The sequence below is a fragment of the Pseudopipra pipra genome, chromosome 5 (assembly GCF_036250125.1).
Source record: "Pseudopipra pipra isolate bDixPip1 chromosome 5, bDixPip1.hap1, whole genome shotgun sequence".
Classification (NCBI taxonomy): Eukaryota; Metazoa; Chordata; class Aves; order Passeriformes; family Pipridae; genus Pseudopipra; species Pseudopipra pipra.
The window spans coordinates 5,956,800-5,971,366 of NC_087553.1; the positions used below are offsets into that span (position 1 = coordinate 5,956,800).

Below are 14,567 nucleotides of genomic sequence, written 5' to 3' on the forward strand. Positions count from 1 at the left end.
CTCCCTTCAGTATGTGGTTGGGAATGCTTCTGTCATGTATTCAAGGTTGCTACTTGCCATATCACTGTGCCTTTCACCATGAGAGCTGACATGTTCTAAATTCATTTTAATTTCCATTATGCTCTACATTCATATTCTGGTCTTTCTTGGTCTGTGTAACCTTTGGGATATATGTATGCTGTAATAAAATTTTCTAATTAATGACTTAGTAGCTACTATAAGTTTTTAATATGCCAAATGCTTATCCTGCAGCTCTAATTGATATAGATCAGGAGAAAGGTCTGTATCAGCTGAGTAAAAAGAAGAAAGTTTGTACCTCTCTTAAAATTTCTAAGAGGTGCTTGAAGATTTAGTGGAAGACCCATGAGGAAAAGTACATGTAAGCAGGTTAGAACTTGGTGAAACAGAGATTTATCATGTTCTACTCTTTATCACAGAGGTATTGCCAGTATACACACTTTCTAAATCACTACTATTTTATTTTGTTTTGTTTTGTTTCATTTTGTTTTGTTTCATTTTGTTTTGTTTCATTTTATTTTGTTTAATTTTATTTTACTTAATTTTATTTTATTGTTTTGGGTTTTTTTTTTTTAATCTCATACTTATCTTGGGTAGACTCTTTGGAGCCTGCAGTTTCAGCCAAAGATTTATTCTTCAAATGCTGTGGTCTATGTCATGTCCAGTGAAGAAACAGCTAATAAGCATCTCCTAGATTGAACACTTTGAATGAAGTATTTAATAAGGATGAACATAGAAGTAAAACTGATAAGTTGTCATAGGTGAGGGTTACCCACCCATGGGCTTTGCCAGAAATGCAAATGCCAGCTCCACACACACTGTTCTGACAAAACAAACAGCAATATGCTCTGTAAGTTGTTCCTTTAAAATGTGCAAAATTCTGCCTGTAAGTTTGCTTCAGACTCAAACTTACAGGCCAGGTGATGCAGCATTCAGTTGATTGTACCTGGAAAAATCAGTTCTTTTTATTACCGAGACAAATTTAGACTTGATTATCAAATAGAAGATCAGGACTTGATTAATTTGATTTCTCACTAACCAGAGGTAGACATGAATGAAGAATTCTACTTAATTCAACATTTGGTCTGTCCACCACTTTTACCTTTTGGATATAGAGAATACTGGGATTTCTGGTGGGATTACAACATTCCATCTCCCCTTAACAGTTGGAATGGGGAAGAGGGGCTTTTTTTTCCCCAGCTTACATTTTTCTGTCTTATTCCTTGTGAATAGCTCTTGATCTTCCTGCATATAAAAATATGATTTTGGTGTGCCTTTTACATCTCATGATCTGTGTTAAGCTGCTGGTCAGGCTTTAGTGACTGCATTTTGCATAGAAAAGCTTGCAGGCTTCTCAAATATGCCCAGCTATCTGAATCCATTCATGATGCAGCCTTACCAGCCATGCAGAGGGAAGTCTTGAGCAACCTCATTTGAATGTGGCGTTGACCCTGCTTTGGGCAGCAGCTTTGGTTGGATGACCTGTTGGTCTGAATTTTGTTATAGATTATTGTTGCATTGTGTGAATACAAACTCGTTGATAAAACCTATGCAAAATGCAGTGGCCTGCCCAGTCATTATCCATGGAAAATTTCCTCCTTTTCACAGAGTGTGACTGGAGATCTCGAGTGTTTTTGGACACAACTGTCTGAGAACTGTAATGTTTTGAAAATGACCTGGGCTGGATGACCTACTGTGCCTTTTCCAACCAGAATTTCTGACTCTGTAATTTTGAGGTTGACTTCTTGTTGCCCAATTTTACAGTTACTTAATTCCAGTATCAGGCATATTTCAAGAGACCACATTTAGTTATGGTAAGACTGTGTGGGTTGTTTTGTCTTCTTCTGTTATTTTTTAAATCCTGAAGATTGTCAGCACTTAATGTATTCTTTCCTATTCCAGTGCCACAAATAATGTTCCAAGTTTGTGAGGAAAGAAAAGTCTGATTACCCATTTTGGAATAGACGATTGATTAAAAGAACTTGCTCCTAAAATTGTTGCAGTGTGGTGTTAGGCTAGTTCTGTTATTTATTCATATCAGAAATGCATTTCCATCATGAGAATAAGGGGTAGAATAGAGAAATTATGTATTTGGTTGTATTTTCAGGATTTTTAAATTTATCATGTTAAATTTATAATTAATTATGCAAATATTTTTTAGGTCTAAATGCACATGTGCTTTTGAGGGCTCTGAAAGCATCCTATTTAAAAATAGGCTTGATTCAACTTTTTTTCAAAACAGTTCTTTTAACATTGGTGTGGCCCTTTTCCCTTCTCCTCACAGATGGCACCCTTTTTATGCAAGAAGGTATCATAATTTTGGAAAGACATCTTCTAGTAAGAACTGTTGCGCTAACACTCTATAGAGAGAACACTTCAACCTTTGAGTTTTTGAAATGCCTTGTATTAACATCCCTCAGGATTTAATCCATGCATTCTATCCTAATCTGCTGCTTGCATATTTGTGATACTTGCTAACTTTGCCAGATTCTAGTATTTTTTGATTTCAAATCAAGATTTCATTTTGGTAGAGTAGAAACTGAGCTTTGTCTTTGAAATCAGAGGTGTGTGTACATGAATTAATTTTTGCTATTTGTGTATGTATAACATTTATAACCTAACTGGTTGAGAATCCCTTAGTCTAGAATTCCTGTGGGATTTCTGAAGAACTGGAAATTGGAGGATTAACAGTTAGGTGTGAAAACACCATTGATACTACAGAGACTTGATTGGAACCTGTTTCTCTTTTGTTCCATTTAAGTGATTGGTGGAATAATTAATAAATTAATCATGTTGTTACAGCCATGAAAAGTCTGTGTTTAAAATTTGTGGAGTAAGGTAATCTGATGTCAAAATAGCCTTGGGATTATTACCAGACTTATGAAAACTTTGTTTGAAATGCAATAAAAAAGATGATTGATTCAGTAACAGGTTGTTCTCCAGTTTTTCTTCTGCCCTACATCCTTTTTCTGTATCAAAATTTCTGTTTTATTTATACACAGGTTCTTCTAAATTTTCTTGTAGAGGAAATGGAAATCCTCACAAGTATTTAACATATAGTTTGCTTACAGGGCTTGCTGTCCTTTGTTGCCTTACGTCAGTGTTGTATTTGAAAAAAAAAATCAAAATAGTTAATCACTTCTTAGAACATAATTTTTCATATTTTATATTTTTTCCTTCAAAAAAATTTTCGAAGTCTCTCTATCTTAGCATACCTTTCCAAAATTGCTTTGATTCCTGTTGTACTCCTCTAAACTTGCTCCAGTTTGTGTTTTTAAAACACAGTGCTGAATGTATTTTCTCTGGTTGAGACATAACCAGTTCTGAGATGATGGGGATAATGTCTCTTGCGCATTGTGGAGAAAATGTGCTTTGAAGGAACTTTGTGTAGAGCCTGTAAGATAAAGTATAGATAGTGTATAGATAAAGTACCTGTTTACCTTTCTAAAGGCTCACTTTCTCCACCTGACTGCTCTGATTGCTACTTGAACACTGTGTTTTGCAGTAATTATATAAATCACCAGCCTGGTTTGGGTGGTATTTAGTGGTAGGTGACATGAATACATTGACATTCTCAGCTTGTGCATTGCTGTCTGCTTCAGCAGTCATGTTCTGCTTGTACAACTTCCATCACTATCATTTGTGTACCCAAGTGCTGTTTTTCTGAGTTATATGTTAAAGTTCTGAGTGTTAATGGAGTGCATGAATGTTTGACCAATTAACCTTAACATTGATGGGAAAAACACCCAACTACCTTCTTTCTCTCTTGAAAAATTTACCAGCACAAAATTCAACCAACACAAAGCCAAAAATTCCTTGTTAGTCCCTAAAAGGATTCTTAACTTTTATACCACATGTGAGTATTGAACAATACTTTTCTTTAATTTGACCAAATCTGTCTGCTAACACAGTGATAGTGATGATTTTTCATCGAATTGTAGAATGGATTGGGTTGGAAGTGACCTGAAAGATCATCTAATTTCAACTCCTAGCAATGGGCAAGGACACCTTCCACTGTCCCAGGTTGCTCAGAGCCCCATCCAACCTGGCCTTGGACACTTCCAGGGGTGGGGCAGCCACAGCTTCTCTGGGCAACTTGTGACAGGGCCTCCCCACCCTCACAGGGAAGAATTTCTTCCTAATATCCAATCTAAACCTCTTCTCTGTCAGTTTGAAGCCATTCCCCCTTGTCCTGTCACTCAGGCCCTTGCAAATAGTCTCTCTCCATGTTTCTTGTGGGCTCCCTTCAGGTCCTGGAAGGCCACAGTTGGGTCACCCCGAAGCCTTCTAAGTTCATCAGTGAGAACTCGGGAATTAATTAGTTAAGCTTTGGAAGATGTTTGAATTGAAATCAGTCTTGGTAGTGAATTTCAGCAGTGGATGTGAACTGAAAGTGTCCCCTTCTGGCATTCTAATACATCCATTTGGAGATTTCCTCCAGATCCTTTGAATTCTTCTGTTTCTGAGCATGTGTTTTCTTAGTAATAAAAGTTTATTCAGCCCATAGTCTGCTTTAACTGAAGTCAATTAGTTTTATAAACATTTTAACATTCTGTAAAGACCATAAAGGTTTTTTGGATCATCCTTCATTCACATATCCGAATTTTATATATATATATATATATATATATATATATAAGTGTATAGTTAAATATATAATACCTTTCTTTGAAAAGCTTTGTATATCTTGAGTTACTTTCATTAGCTGAGTAACTTAGCCCGCATTTTTGTAAAAGGAACTGCAATTTGACTATAAATATATCAAAATGCCACAGAATTCAGGGCTACAAGTCAAAAATGCTGATCAGTTTGTAAAATCTAAATCAGACACTCCATGAAACCTAGGGAAGGACCTCTGTGGTAGCAGAAGAATTTCCAGAAATTCACCACAGTCTTTTTCCAAGTTGCAGTTTGTTCTGATGTTGCCAGACAGCTAAGAAGAGATGGGAAAGGCAGGAAATCTTTTTGGATTTAATCACAATGCTGATTTGGAAAAGCAACTTCACAATGGAAAATATTTTTATATTTTAAATCAGAAACACAAAATTATACAAGATACACGATAGATCATATTTGCATTAAATCGGGTTGTCTTCATCATGAATGAAGATAACCCTTGATTTTGGAATCTGGTGGTCAGAATCCTACTTCCTAGACATTTTTTTTTTTAAATATATATCCAAACTAGAATATTTGCTGATTTTAGTACCATTTGTTGAGGTCCTGGGAACTTTACTGCTGTACTTGAGATCAATAGATATAGCTTTTAAAGGACCATCTTTCTATTTTCTTATATTAAAAAGCTTTTCCTTCATTTTTGCTTTCAAAAGATGTTTGACAGTGGGCACTGCTTATGTTTACCCTTGAAGACAGTCAAATTCTATCATAAAATACCCATTTTTTTGCATTTAACTTGATCATTTAAAAAAAAAAAAAGCTTCTTAACTGAGATCTTCCAGTTCTAGCCCTTGCATCCTCTGTGTGAAAAAGTTCTTATTTAGGTCCCTTGGTGTGTTGTACGACTTGTAAATTATGAAGACTTCAGGTAATGTGTGGAGATGAGGTGAAGGATTGTATTCACTTCTAAATGAGTGGATGATGAGGTGGTTATGCAAAGCATATAGATGAGCAAGGTAGCAATTGGATCCAAGTGAAGGTCTTTTTTCATCTGTCATGTTACTGAAGTACAAATAAATAAGTAATTTTGTCTTTTGGCTGCTGGTTGATCATAAAATCAGCACATCTCTCTTACAGGAGTGGCCAGTGAAATATACCCACTTTCCTGCTGTGTGGAACCCTCTATTGCTTCATACTGCTGGGCTTTTAGGGTTTGATCACACTGACTTGTTTTACCCAAGTCTGTCCTTTAAAATTAACACCATACTTTTGGTTTTGCAAAGCTTTTATTGCTATTTTACAAGTAAAGGCAATATAGCAACATAATGTTTTTTTTTTCCTCTTTTTAAATCAACATTTCTTCTATATTCTAGTACCAGTTGAAAGATGGATGATGATGACTTTGGAGGATTTGAGGTATGTTATTTGAATTTCTTTATTTTGAAATGAAGCTTATTTTTAACTATTTATATGGAAATTGATTGTAAATGATTGTAAATGTTTTGTAAAATTTTTCTAATAATTTCTTCTTGTTCCTAGGCAGCAGAGAGTTATGAGTTTGGAAATGGTGAAAAGCAGACCACATCCCCTGCTATTGCTTGGGCAGCATTTCCTACAGGTATTGATAAAATCACTGTAAAAAAATCTTAATATTGTATTGCTGTTCTTATGTATTCACTGTAAAAACTAGTGGCCAGAAGGGTGTGTATACACAATAAAAGAATAGCCAGAAGTGAAAAGTTGAGCATGAGAATGTTCCTGAATAATTATTTTGGGAAGCTGCATTTCTCAAAGTAAAGTTTTCTTGAGGAATGAAAGAGAAGTACAGTTTATCCAGCTGAAAAGAAACAGATCTTCTTTATTCAAAGGATATCCTTTACTTTGGTGTGTGGAAGATCTGTTGCAAATTGTGGAAAAAAACCCAAAAAGTAAACTTGAAAATAGGGCTATGATAGAGTCTTCTACGTTCTTTGGGGAAGGAGGGATGGATGAGAATCGTCTTTTTTACTTAAGCAGTTTATAAAGTTAAAAAATATATTACATAACCTTTATCTCAAGAAGAAGTAGAAACATTATGGAGATACTTGTATTAATTTATACAAATGCCTGTGGCCCATATGGATTTTAAGAAATTAATGTAAGTTCACTGATGTACAATATCAGTAGAACTAGAAGATTGAGGAGATGTTACTGATTGGCAGTTGATTTTGTTGTGGTCTAGATTTTGCTGTTTTCACAAAGAGAAACATCACTTTAGCAGCATTAGGGTGAAAACCAACACAGTTTATTATTTGTTCAGGAACTAAAGATTTGTGCCTGCTATTGCATTATTATGCAGAATAAATTAAACAAAGTAAGGCACGAATTTTTCTCAATATGAGTTCTTCATAAGTCATGTTCATAGAATGTTTTTATTGATTTATTTCTGGCACTACTGGCTTTCATCCGTCACAGAATAATTACCTTTATGTGTCATTGAAATAAAGGAAAACATATAATGATGAAACTATATTTTTTCAAATAGCTTTATTATTCATCTTGTCATTTTGACTATTATTACTTCTTAAATTCAATAGCATATTTGGATGTGCTTAGTAAATTAAATCCAATATAACTGTGCAGTGTCTGCCTCATGAAGTCTATTTTAAATCTTATAAGGTGTGTAGAATTCAAATTATTTGTACTAACACAAAAGTTTTTTGTATGATTGTAAGTGACAGAGAAGTCTTAAGGTAAGTTATACCAAGGTATTTTAAGTTTATCAAAATTAAAAGAGAAACACCTTTATTCAGAATATTTTATTACTGCAAAATCTTTAGATGACTTTTTCATGCAAATGTTGCTGTGAATAATTTAATTTATTGCAAGAGGCAAGATTTTAATAGTCTTGGTCGAAATGCTTCTTAGGCATTGACTTGTAAATTAATGTTTTTAGTAACAGAAATAACTGAATTGTCTGCCCAAGCTATTTATATATGAGATGTTCTTGTCTTACCCCAGAAATTTCTCGGTAAGGTTTGCTGAAAAATTCGAATGTATTATGGTGCCATTGAGATGATTTTGATAAATTCGAGGTGTGATGCCATTATATACACACAAGATGTTGTGAGCTCTCTGGAAGAGGAGTACATTACTCATCTCATGACTTTCCTACATATCTGATGTTTCTAAGTTATAAACCAAAGCACTGAAGCCTGTGGCAGTATTTCTCAGTGTGCAGGCAGAAATCAGAGATTATTTCTAAGGCCAGTTTGACCAATGAACAATAAGTTTATTTGGAATTTCCTCAGGACTATCAGACTTTGACTTGCTTACTGAAGAAGTTAGAGGAGATACATCACACCAGGGGAGGGTACTGTGTAAGAGTATTTTGTTGTTATGATCAGAATGACTGTGTGTCACAGCAGTGGAGCAGCACTGAAGAGGAGAGGATCCTTTAAGTGGTTCTGAAAACCCAATATCCATGTTGGATGTGCTTCAGGAGTGTTGTTTCAGAGGGGTGTTAGCCTGGTCCTGTGGGCTTGAGCTCTCAGTAGCTGTTGGAGTCAATCAGGTAGTTTCATCAGAGGCAAGTTTTTGTTTCAGGGGTTGTGAAACTGTTCCATTTTGGTAACTAAGGTGTGGTGAGCAGGAATGACTTAGGGGTCATCTCTATAAGCGAATTTTGAGCTGTACTAAAATGCTAATGCAATTCACCAGTATATACACAAGAGGAACGAATTAAGAGAGCTTGAATTACAGCCGTAGCACGTGTAATTCTAGGAATGTCTAATTTACAAATATTTAACATTGCTGAAAAATGAAAAGAAGGATTTGTAAAAAAGATGTTTGATTGATACCATGGAGAGTTGCCACCTTTTCTTGTCTTCTGCAAGGTCATGTATTTAGTTTAAAATTTGAAACCCCAATGTTCAGAGGTGGTCACCAGTTGTTGCTCCTCATTTCCTAGGCTTCATTTTGACAAGTTAAGAGGTGGAGATTTTGTTTCTTTTTTTTTCCCGTCAAGTTGCCAAGCATTCATTCCTATAACTAGAATCCCTGAAAGCTCAATTTGATTGTAGAAGATTCCAGATTATTACCTGAAAAATGTAGTCTTATGTCTAGTATTGGATACCCCAAAATATGTGAATACCAAAAGTTTTAATTTCAGTGAGTCTCCATTTTTCATATGTACCCAGTCTCAGTTTCTGTTTTTACTTTTGTGATAAATTATTTATATGTGAACTATGCCTGAGCTATGGTGATCCTCACTAAAGGGTGAACACTGACATCCAAAGGAACAATGTCCTGTCAGGTTTCCATGTGAGTTGACAGTTTTAGTAAGAGAATCGCTTGCCTGCTCAGTGAGAAATTGCCTGGTACATTATTTTAGTTGTTTTTCCATCAGATGGGGATTGATTTAAAATTGAGATTCAGGATATTAAATGATAGCATAAAACAGAGACTTTAATGTTTGTTTAGAAACAAAAAGATTATCTATGTCACTTCACTGCCACTTGAACTAACGGAGTAGGTAATTGTTATGAGAAGCTGCCTTTAAAAGCAGACATTTGGATTGGGAGGGGAGTTTTACTGATATAGTGCATAAAGGAAGCTGAAAAAGTCCCATTTCCAATTCTGAGGAAGAGTTTTCTGTTAAAGGTGCAGTTGTGTCCCAGATCTGGTTTTTGGTCCTGGTTACTGAAATTGGTTCCTCTTCTGTTTGCTGTACTGTCCTCTAGGCCTTTCAGCCAAGTTTCCATTTTCTGCTGCACTGTGATTTTTTGGGGGTTTTTTTGGTGTTTTTTTTTTTTTTTTTTTTTAGCCATCTGTCCCAATCTACTATCACTGCAATTAGCATACTCGTATTTTTCTGCCTCACAGTCCATTTTCTTTCTTTTTGGTAGGCGAGGTTTGCATGTTCCTCTATGTTATACCTGAATCCTAGAATTGGAGAGTAAAGAAGATGGGACTGGATCCACAGATTGATGTGTCCTTTTGAATTGTCCTTTAGGCCAATGTTTGTGCTGTGTACTTGTGCAGCATTCAACAGTGATATGGGGAGGTTGAGCCTTGTCCGGGCTAGTGGCATCTTCTACATTTTACCAGAGTTGTATTGATGATGTGAGCTGCTTTTCCTAAAACAATTGCATATACTGTTTTTGCCCTCTGCAAAGGCACACCTGTAGCTGAACATATCAAAGTTTGCAGGACTGTTAAATTAAAAATGTATGCCAAGCTTTCTGTTCTCCTTTCTGTTTATTTAGTCAATTTAGTTTATGTCCTTCATAAGAGCGCTCAAGTTTCTGTTGTGCTGGGTTGATAATGATGATCCACTGTTCAGGATTTTTATGGCATAACTGGAAATTGGTATGGAAGAGCTCTAAGTCCAGTATTAATTCCACTGAAGTTTTATTAGCTAGAGAGTTATTTACCTCGTTATCTTTTTATATCTTATAACATATAAAACTGCTTTATCATGTGTCTTGGTAAGTTTTTTTTAAGTGTGTCTTGGTTTGTTTGTGTCTTCTAAGACAGTTGAGGATTTTTTAACTTCAGAATTTATGAAACTTAGGAAACTGTAAGCATGGTTTTTACACTTGACTTAGACTGATTAAAGATCATGCTGAAGCTGAAAGGTTGTGTGAATTGAAAGAAACAAAGTTGAAATGGATCCTTTTGATAGCAGTTGTCTTCTAAAACCTCTGTGTAAATTACAAGTCTAAATTTAGGGTGACTATGATTTTGAATGTCCTCAAGTTGATACTACTCAAAACCACAGGCACTTTGTATGGAATTATTCTTCAGTGCAATTAGATTATATGAGGTACATAACATTACATTAGTATGACTACACTTGTTGCACAGACTCCAGAAACAGTTAATTTTTGAGTGCTTCTTCATATTGTGTGTGCTTTCTATTTCTAGTACCTGAAGTCCATAGATCTCCTGATGTTCTTCTGGAGCATTCTGTGCCTTCTTCCTGCCTGGCTCCTTCTGACTCATTCATTTTATCAAGTGATAATGTGGCAACAGCTGTTCAAACAGCCAACAGTGTGATAAATCCAGCTGTTCTTGAAGAACAGGTAAACCCACAACTTTTGAGCTTCAGTATGGGAACTGACATATTTAATATGTTAGCATTGTTTCTTTTCTGTGCACATTTAGGTTGAAATGCCTTCTAAGGGCAAAAGCTCCTTGGATTTCTGTGATGAAGACTTTGAAGTAAAATAATTTTAAAATTGTTTATAAGACCTACAACTGGGAGACACTGCACTGTACTTTGGTATGAACTGTAAGAGAGACAAGTGTGTTAGAGTTATTAAAACTTACAGGCATGCTGATAGTGCTAGGCATGCATATAGGAAACAATACTAGGAAGGTTCTTTCAAAAAAGTTTGTTCCTGTTAAAACTGTAAAGATTATAGCTGTACATATATGCCATACTTGTATATTTTCTTGTGACTTTAAGATTAGAGAAAATTAACATTTAATCTTTACTTACTTATAATTAAATTTATTTTAATTTATTTTAATTTATTTTTCCCCCATTACTTTTAAAGTTGTTTTTTAAATATTTTTTTGTGTGATCTGACATTGTCCTAGTTGTGCAATCTTAATCTCTCCTTGTGGCTGCACTACTGCTGAAAAATTATCTTTGTTAGGGGTAAAAGTTTATCTTTTGACTAAACTATTAGATGAGCACGGAAGGGAAAAAAAAAGTTTTGCCTGGAGATTAGCAGAGGAATGCTGGATTGCTGCAGATGAGAATTATATAGATTTACCCTCTCAAGTGAATCTTTCATTGCCACTGATTGCAGTGGCACCTATTTGAACAAGTTTATTGATTATAAACTTGTTTCAGGATGCATAGTAGTACATACTTGAATTAGAAAGTGCTTCTGCCTCATTGTGAACTAATCAATACTTTGGGCTAGTTTGCAAACCTTCCTTTGTTTCTTATTCTTCAAGTAGTCTCATCAAGTCTAGGGCTACTCATGATGAAAACTCAATTTCACCGTTAAGTCAGATTTCCATTGTCTGACCATCTATAAGCATTTCTTTAGAACTATACAGAGAACTTGTACAAAATATTTGTTTTGCTTAAACTGAGTCTTTTTTTTTTTTCCTTTGAGGAGCATCTGTATGTTTACATTTCCAGAAAGACTGTGGCTAGTACAGCTCCAATCGTCCAGTCTTAGGAATGAATTAGTTACTGTTTTGTATTTGTTCCCAGCCTAATGTTCTGAGGAAGGCCTATAAAAAGCAAAGACATGTGCCCAGATGCAAATGATGTCAAAGAAATTTTCTTAGAAATCCAAAAGTTGTCGATTTTTTTCTTGAGAGGGAGGAGTGTTTATTTTATTTTTTTTGACTGATACCAGCCACAGTAATTTTCTGTGTTGTAGGCTCTTCTTCTGCCTCTCTGACAGAGTTTGGATCAGTAAATTTCTATTACTGGTAGAATGACCAAGATATGCTTTCCTTTAGCCACCACAGGTCCTAGTCCTACCCTTTTTGATTTTGGCTAACAGTGAATAACCTGCATCCTCTCTTCTTTGAGCTTGGCCAGCAATTTTAGCTTTTGTGTTCTCTGGAAAGAGCACTTGGGATATTCCAGAATACTAAGATTTATTTTTTAAAACTAAAAATTAACTTACTTGGGTAATCTTACAGAAAAATAAGAAATACACTTTTTTACTTCTGACTAAGTATTTGTATAAATTCTAGTTGTAGGCCATGTTTCAGTTTTTCTTGTCTTGTTCTGTTCAGCTACTGACACACCTATGGTTCCATAAAGTCTCTCTTTAGTGCAGGAAATAGTACAGACTAAAAAATATATTAATAAGTTTTACTAAAGGGAGAAAAGGAGTTGAGAGCATGTCCTTTAACATTATTTTAGAGATCAGACTTTGCACTTAGGATTAAACAAGAAGGAAAACGGTGGGCATAAAATTATAATAAAATATTCTTAGACCTGTTCAAGGGGAATGTTAGGAGAACTGTATTCTTTTATATCTGTATCTCCAGGGCCTCTTGAGGTTTCATGTAATAAAAAAGCTTCACCATTTTAGGTTCTACGCTCACAATTTTTGGCGATGCCAAACTCTAATCTTTAGGACTCAGAAATAGAATTAGCACATTTGGCTTTTCTTTGCCAAGGAGAATTCAGAGCACAAACTGCAGTTTCTTATTTGTTTCTGTGCAGTCAAGATCTCAGCTGTTTTTGTTTGTTACTTTCTTTGAATTATTTGAGAGATAGTTATTTATTGAAAAGTCAATACATTATCTGAGTGGGATAAAAGGTGTTAGGGAAGTGGATTAAATCAGATCAATCAAACCTCTCTTTAATAAACACATTGAGATGTTCCTTTCACCACCCTTATCCAAATCTCAAGTGTGTTTGGCTTTCAAATTGTTGAAAAAGTGGTAGCTGAATTAATTTACCAGCTTTTTCCTTTGAAGTTCCTTGGCTGCAAAATAAACAAGTTTTTGCCCCCTCCTTTTTATTATTTTTTTTAAGAGGAAAAAAAAAAAAAGCACTGGCTTTTTTTTAATTATACCACAAAGTATTTTGAACCTCACCTAATTTATTTTGTGCTTTTCTGAAAATATAGGCTTATTATCAGCGTTTCATCTGGTTTACATTGTGGATTCTAGAAACCTCTGTTTCAGTTCTTGTGCTTCTACATTTTACTGAAATAGCATTAACTAAATGTTGTAAACATCTCCCAATTACTCTTATTTTGTTAATCTGTCCTCAAGATGAAATTAAAAAAACCTTTTATTCCCTTTCTGTGACTGCTGTTTGCAGCCTGCATTGGGTGAAAGCATGGAGTGACTTATCCAAGGAGAGTTTGTTTCCCTGTAAACCTGATGTACTGAGATTACTCACTTTTCTCCTGTGAATTAGATTCAAGCAGATATTCCAGTCGCCTCTTCAAATGTAATTGAAGGCAAGACTTTAGTTACATCAACCACTGCTTTGATTGATGCTGAGACACAGAGAACAAATGAAGCGAAGAGCTGCCTTCAACAAGCTGTTGCAAACCTAGAAATCAAGCTTTGCAGTGCTGAAGAAGAAAAATTGAAAATTAAAAAGGTATGAATAGTTTTTTTTTAATTAGAACAGTTGGCATTTGTCTAGGATTAAAATATGGTTGGAGCTGGCAGAGATATGAAATTCATTTTTTGGTAGAAATTAGCCAAAATCCAGAGAAATTGACCCAATTTAGAATCATGTAATCATAGAATTATTAAAGTTGGAAAAGACCTCCAAGATCATCGAGTCCAACCTTTAACCAAACACCACCTTGTCAACTAGACCAGAGCACTGAGTGCCAGTTGTTCCTTTACCAGCTCCAGGGATGGTGATGCCATCACCCCCCTGGACAACCCCTTCCAATGCATGACCACCCTTTCCGTGAGGAAATTCTTCTTAATGTCCAACCTGAACCTCCCCTGGCACAGCTTGAGGACGTTTCCTCTCATCCTGTCACTTGTTCCCTGGGAGCAGAGCCTGACCCCCACCTGGCTACATCCTCCTGTCAGGGAGTTGCAGAGAGTGAGAAGGTCCCTCCAACCCTCCTTTTCTCCAGGCTAAGCCCCCCCAGCTCCCTCAGCTGCTCCTCACAGGACTTGTGCTCCAGACCCTTCCCCAGCTCCGTTGCCTGTCCCTGGACACGCTCCAGAGACTGGCCAGAACTGAACATAGGACTTCCTTTTTTTTCATGTCTGGTGTCTATTTTAGGCTAAATTTTTCTAAATTTTCAAGATTTTATTTTTTTTTTGAGGGATAAAAAAATAAAAGAAAAAAAACGGACAAGTGTTCTTAGCATGGAGCCATGTGGTTTTGTTTTGTGTTTTTTTTTTTTTTTTTTCTGGGAGCTCTGGTAGCTAAATTCTTCATATTCCTTCCAACAGGAATATAATAAGAGCACCAAGCAGTGTTA

General features: G+C 35.5%; 1 protein-coding gene across 8 annotated transcripts in view; it reads left to right on the forward strand.

Moving 5' to 3' along the window:
• The window catches only part of CCDC91 (coiled-coil domain containing 91), a 119,591-nt gene that overhangs the window by 22,630 nt on the left and 82,394 nt on the right, over window positions 1-14,567 (forward strand). For all 8 annotated transcript variants that reach the window (XM_064654271.1, XM_064654276.1, XM_064654273.1 and 5 more), the window contains exons 2-5: window positions 6,009-6,051; window positions 6,175-6,253; window positions 10,543-10,700; window positions 13,529-13,717. In XM_064654271.1, coding sequence (XP_064510341.1) covers window positions 6,022-6,051; window positions 6,175-6,253; window positions 10,543-10,700; window positions 13,529-13,717 — 456 coding nt within the window. In that variant the 5' untranslated portion in view covers window positions 6,009-6,021. The remainder of the gene's footprint in view (window positions 1-6,008; window positions 6,052-6,174; window positions 6,254-10,542; window positions 10,701-13,528; window positions 13,718-14,567) is intronic.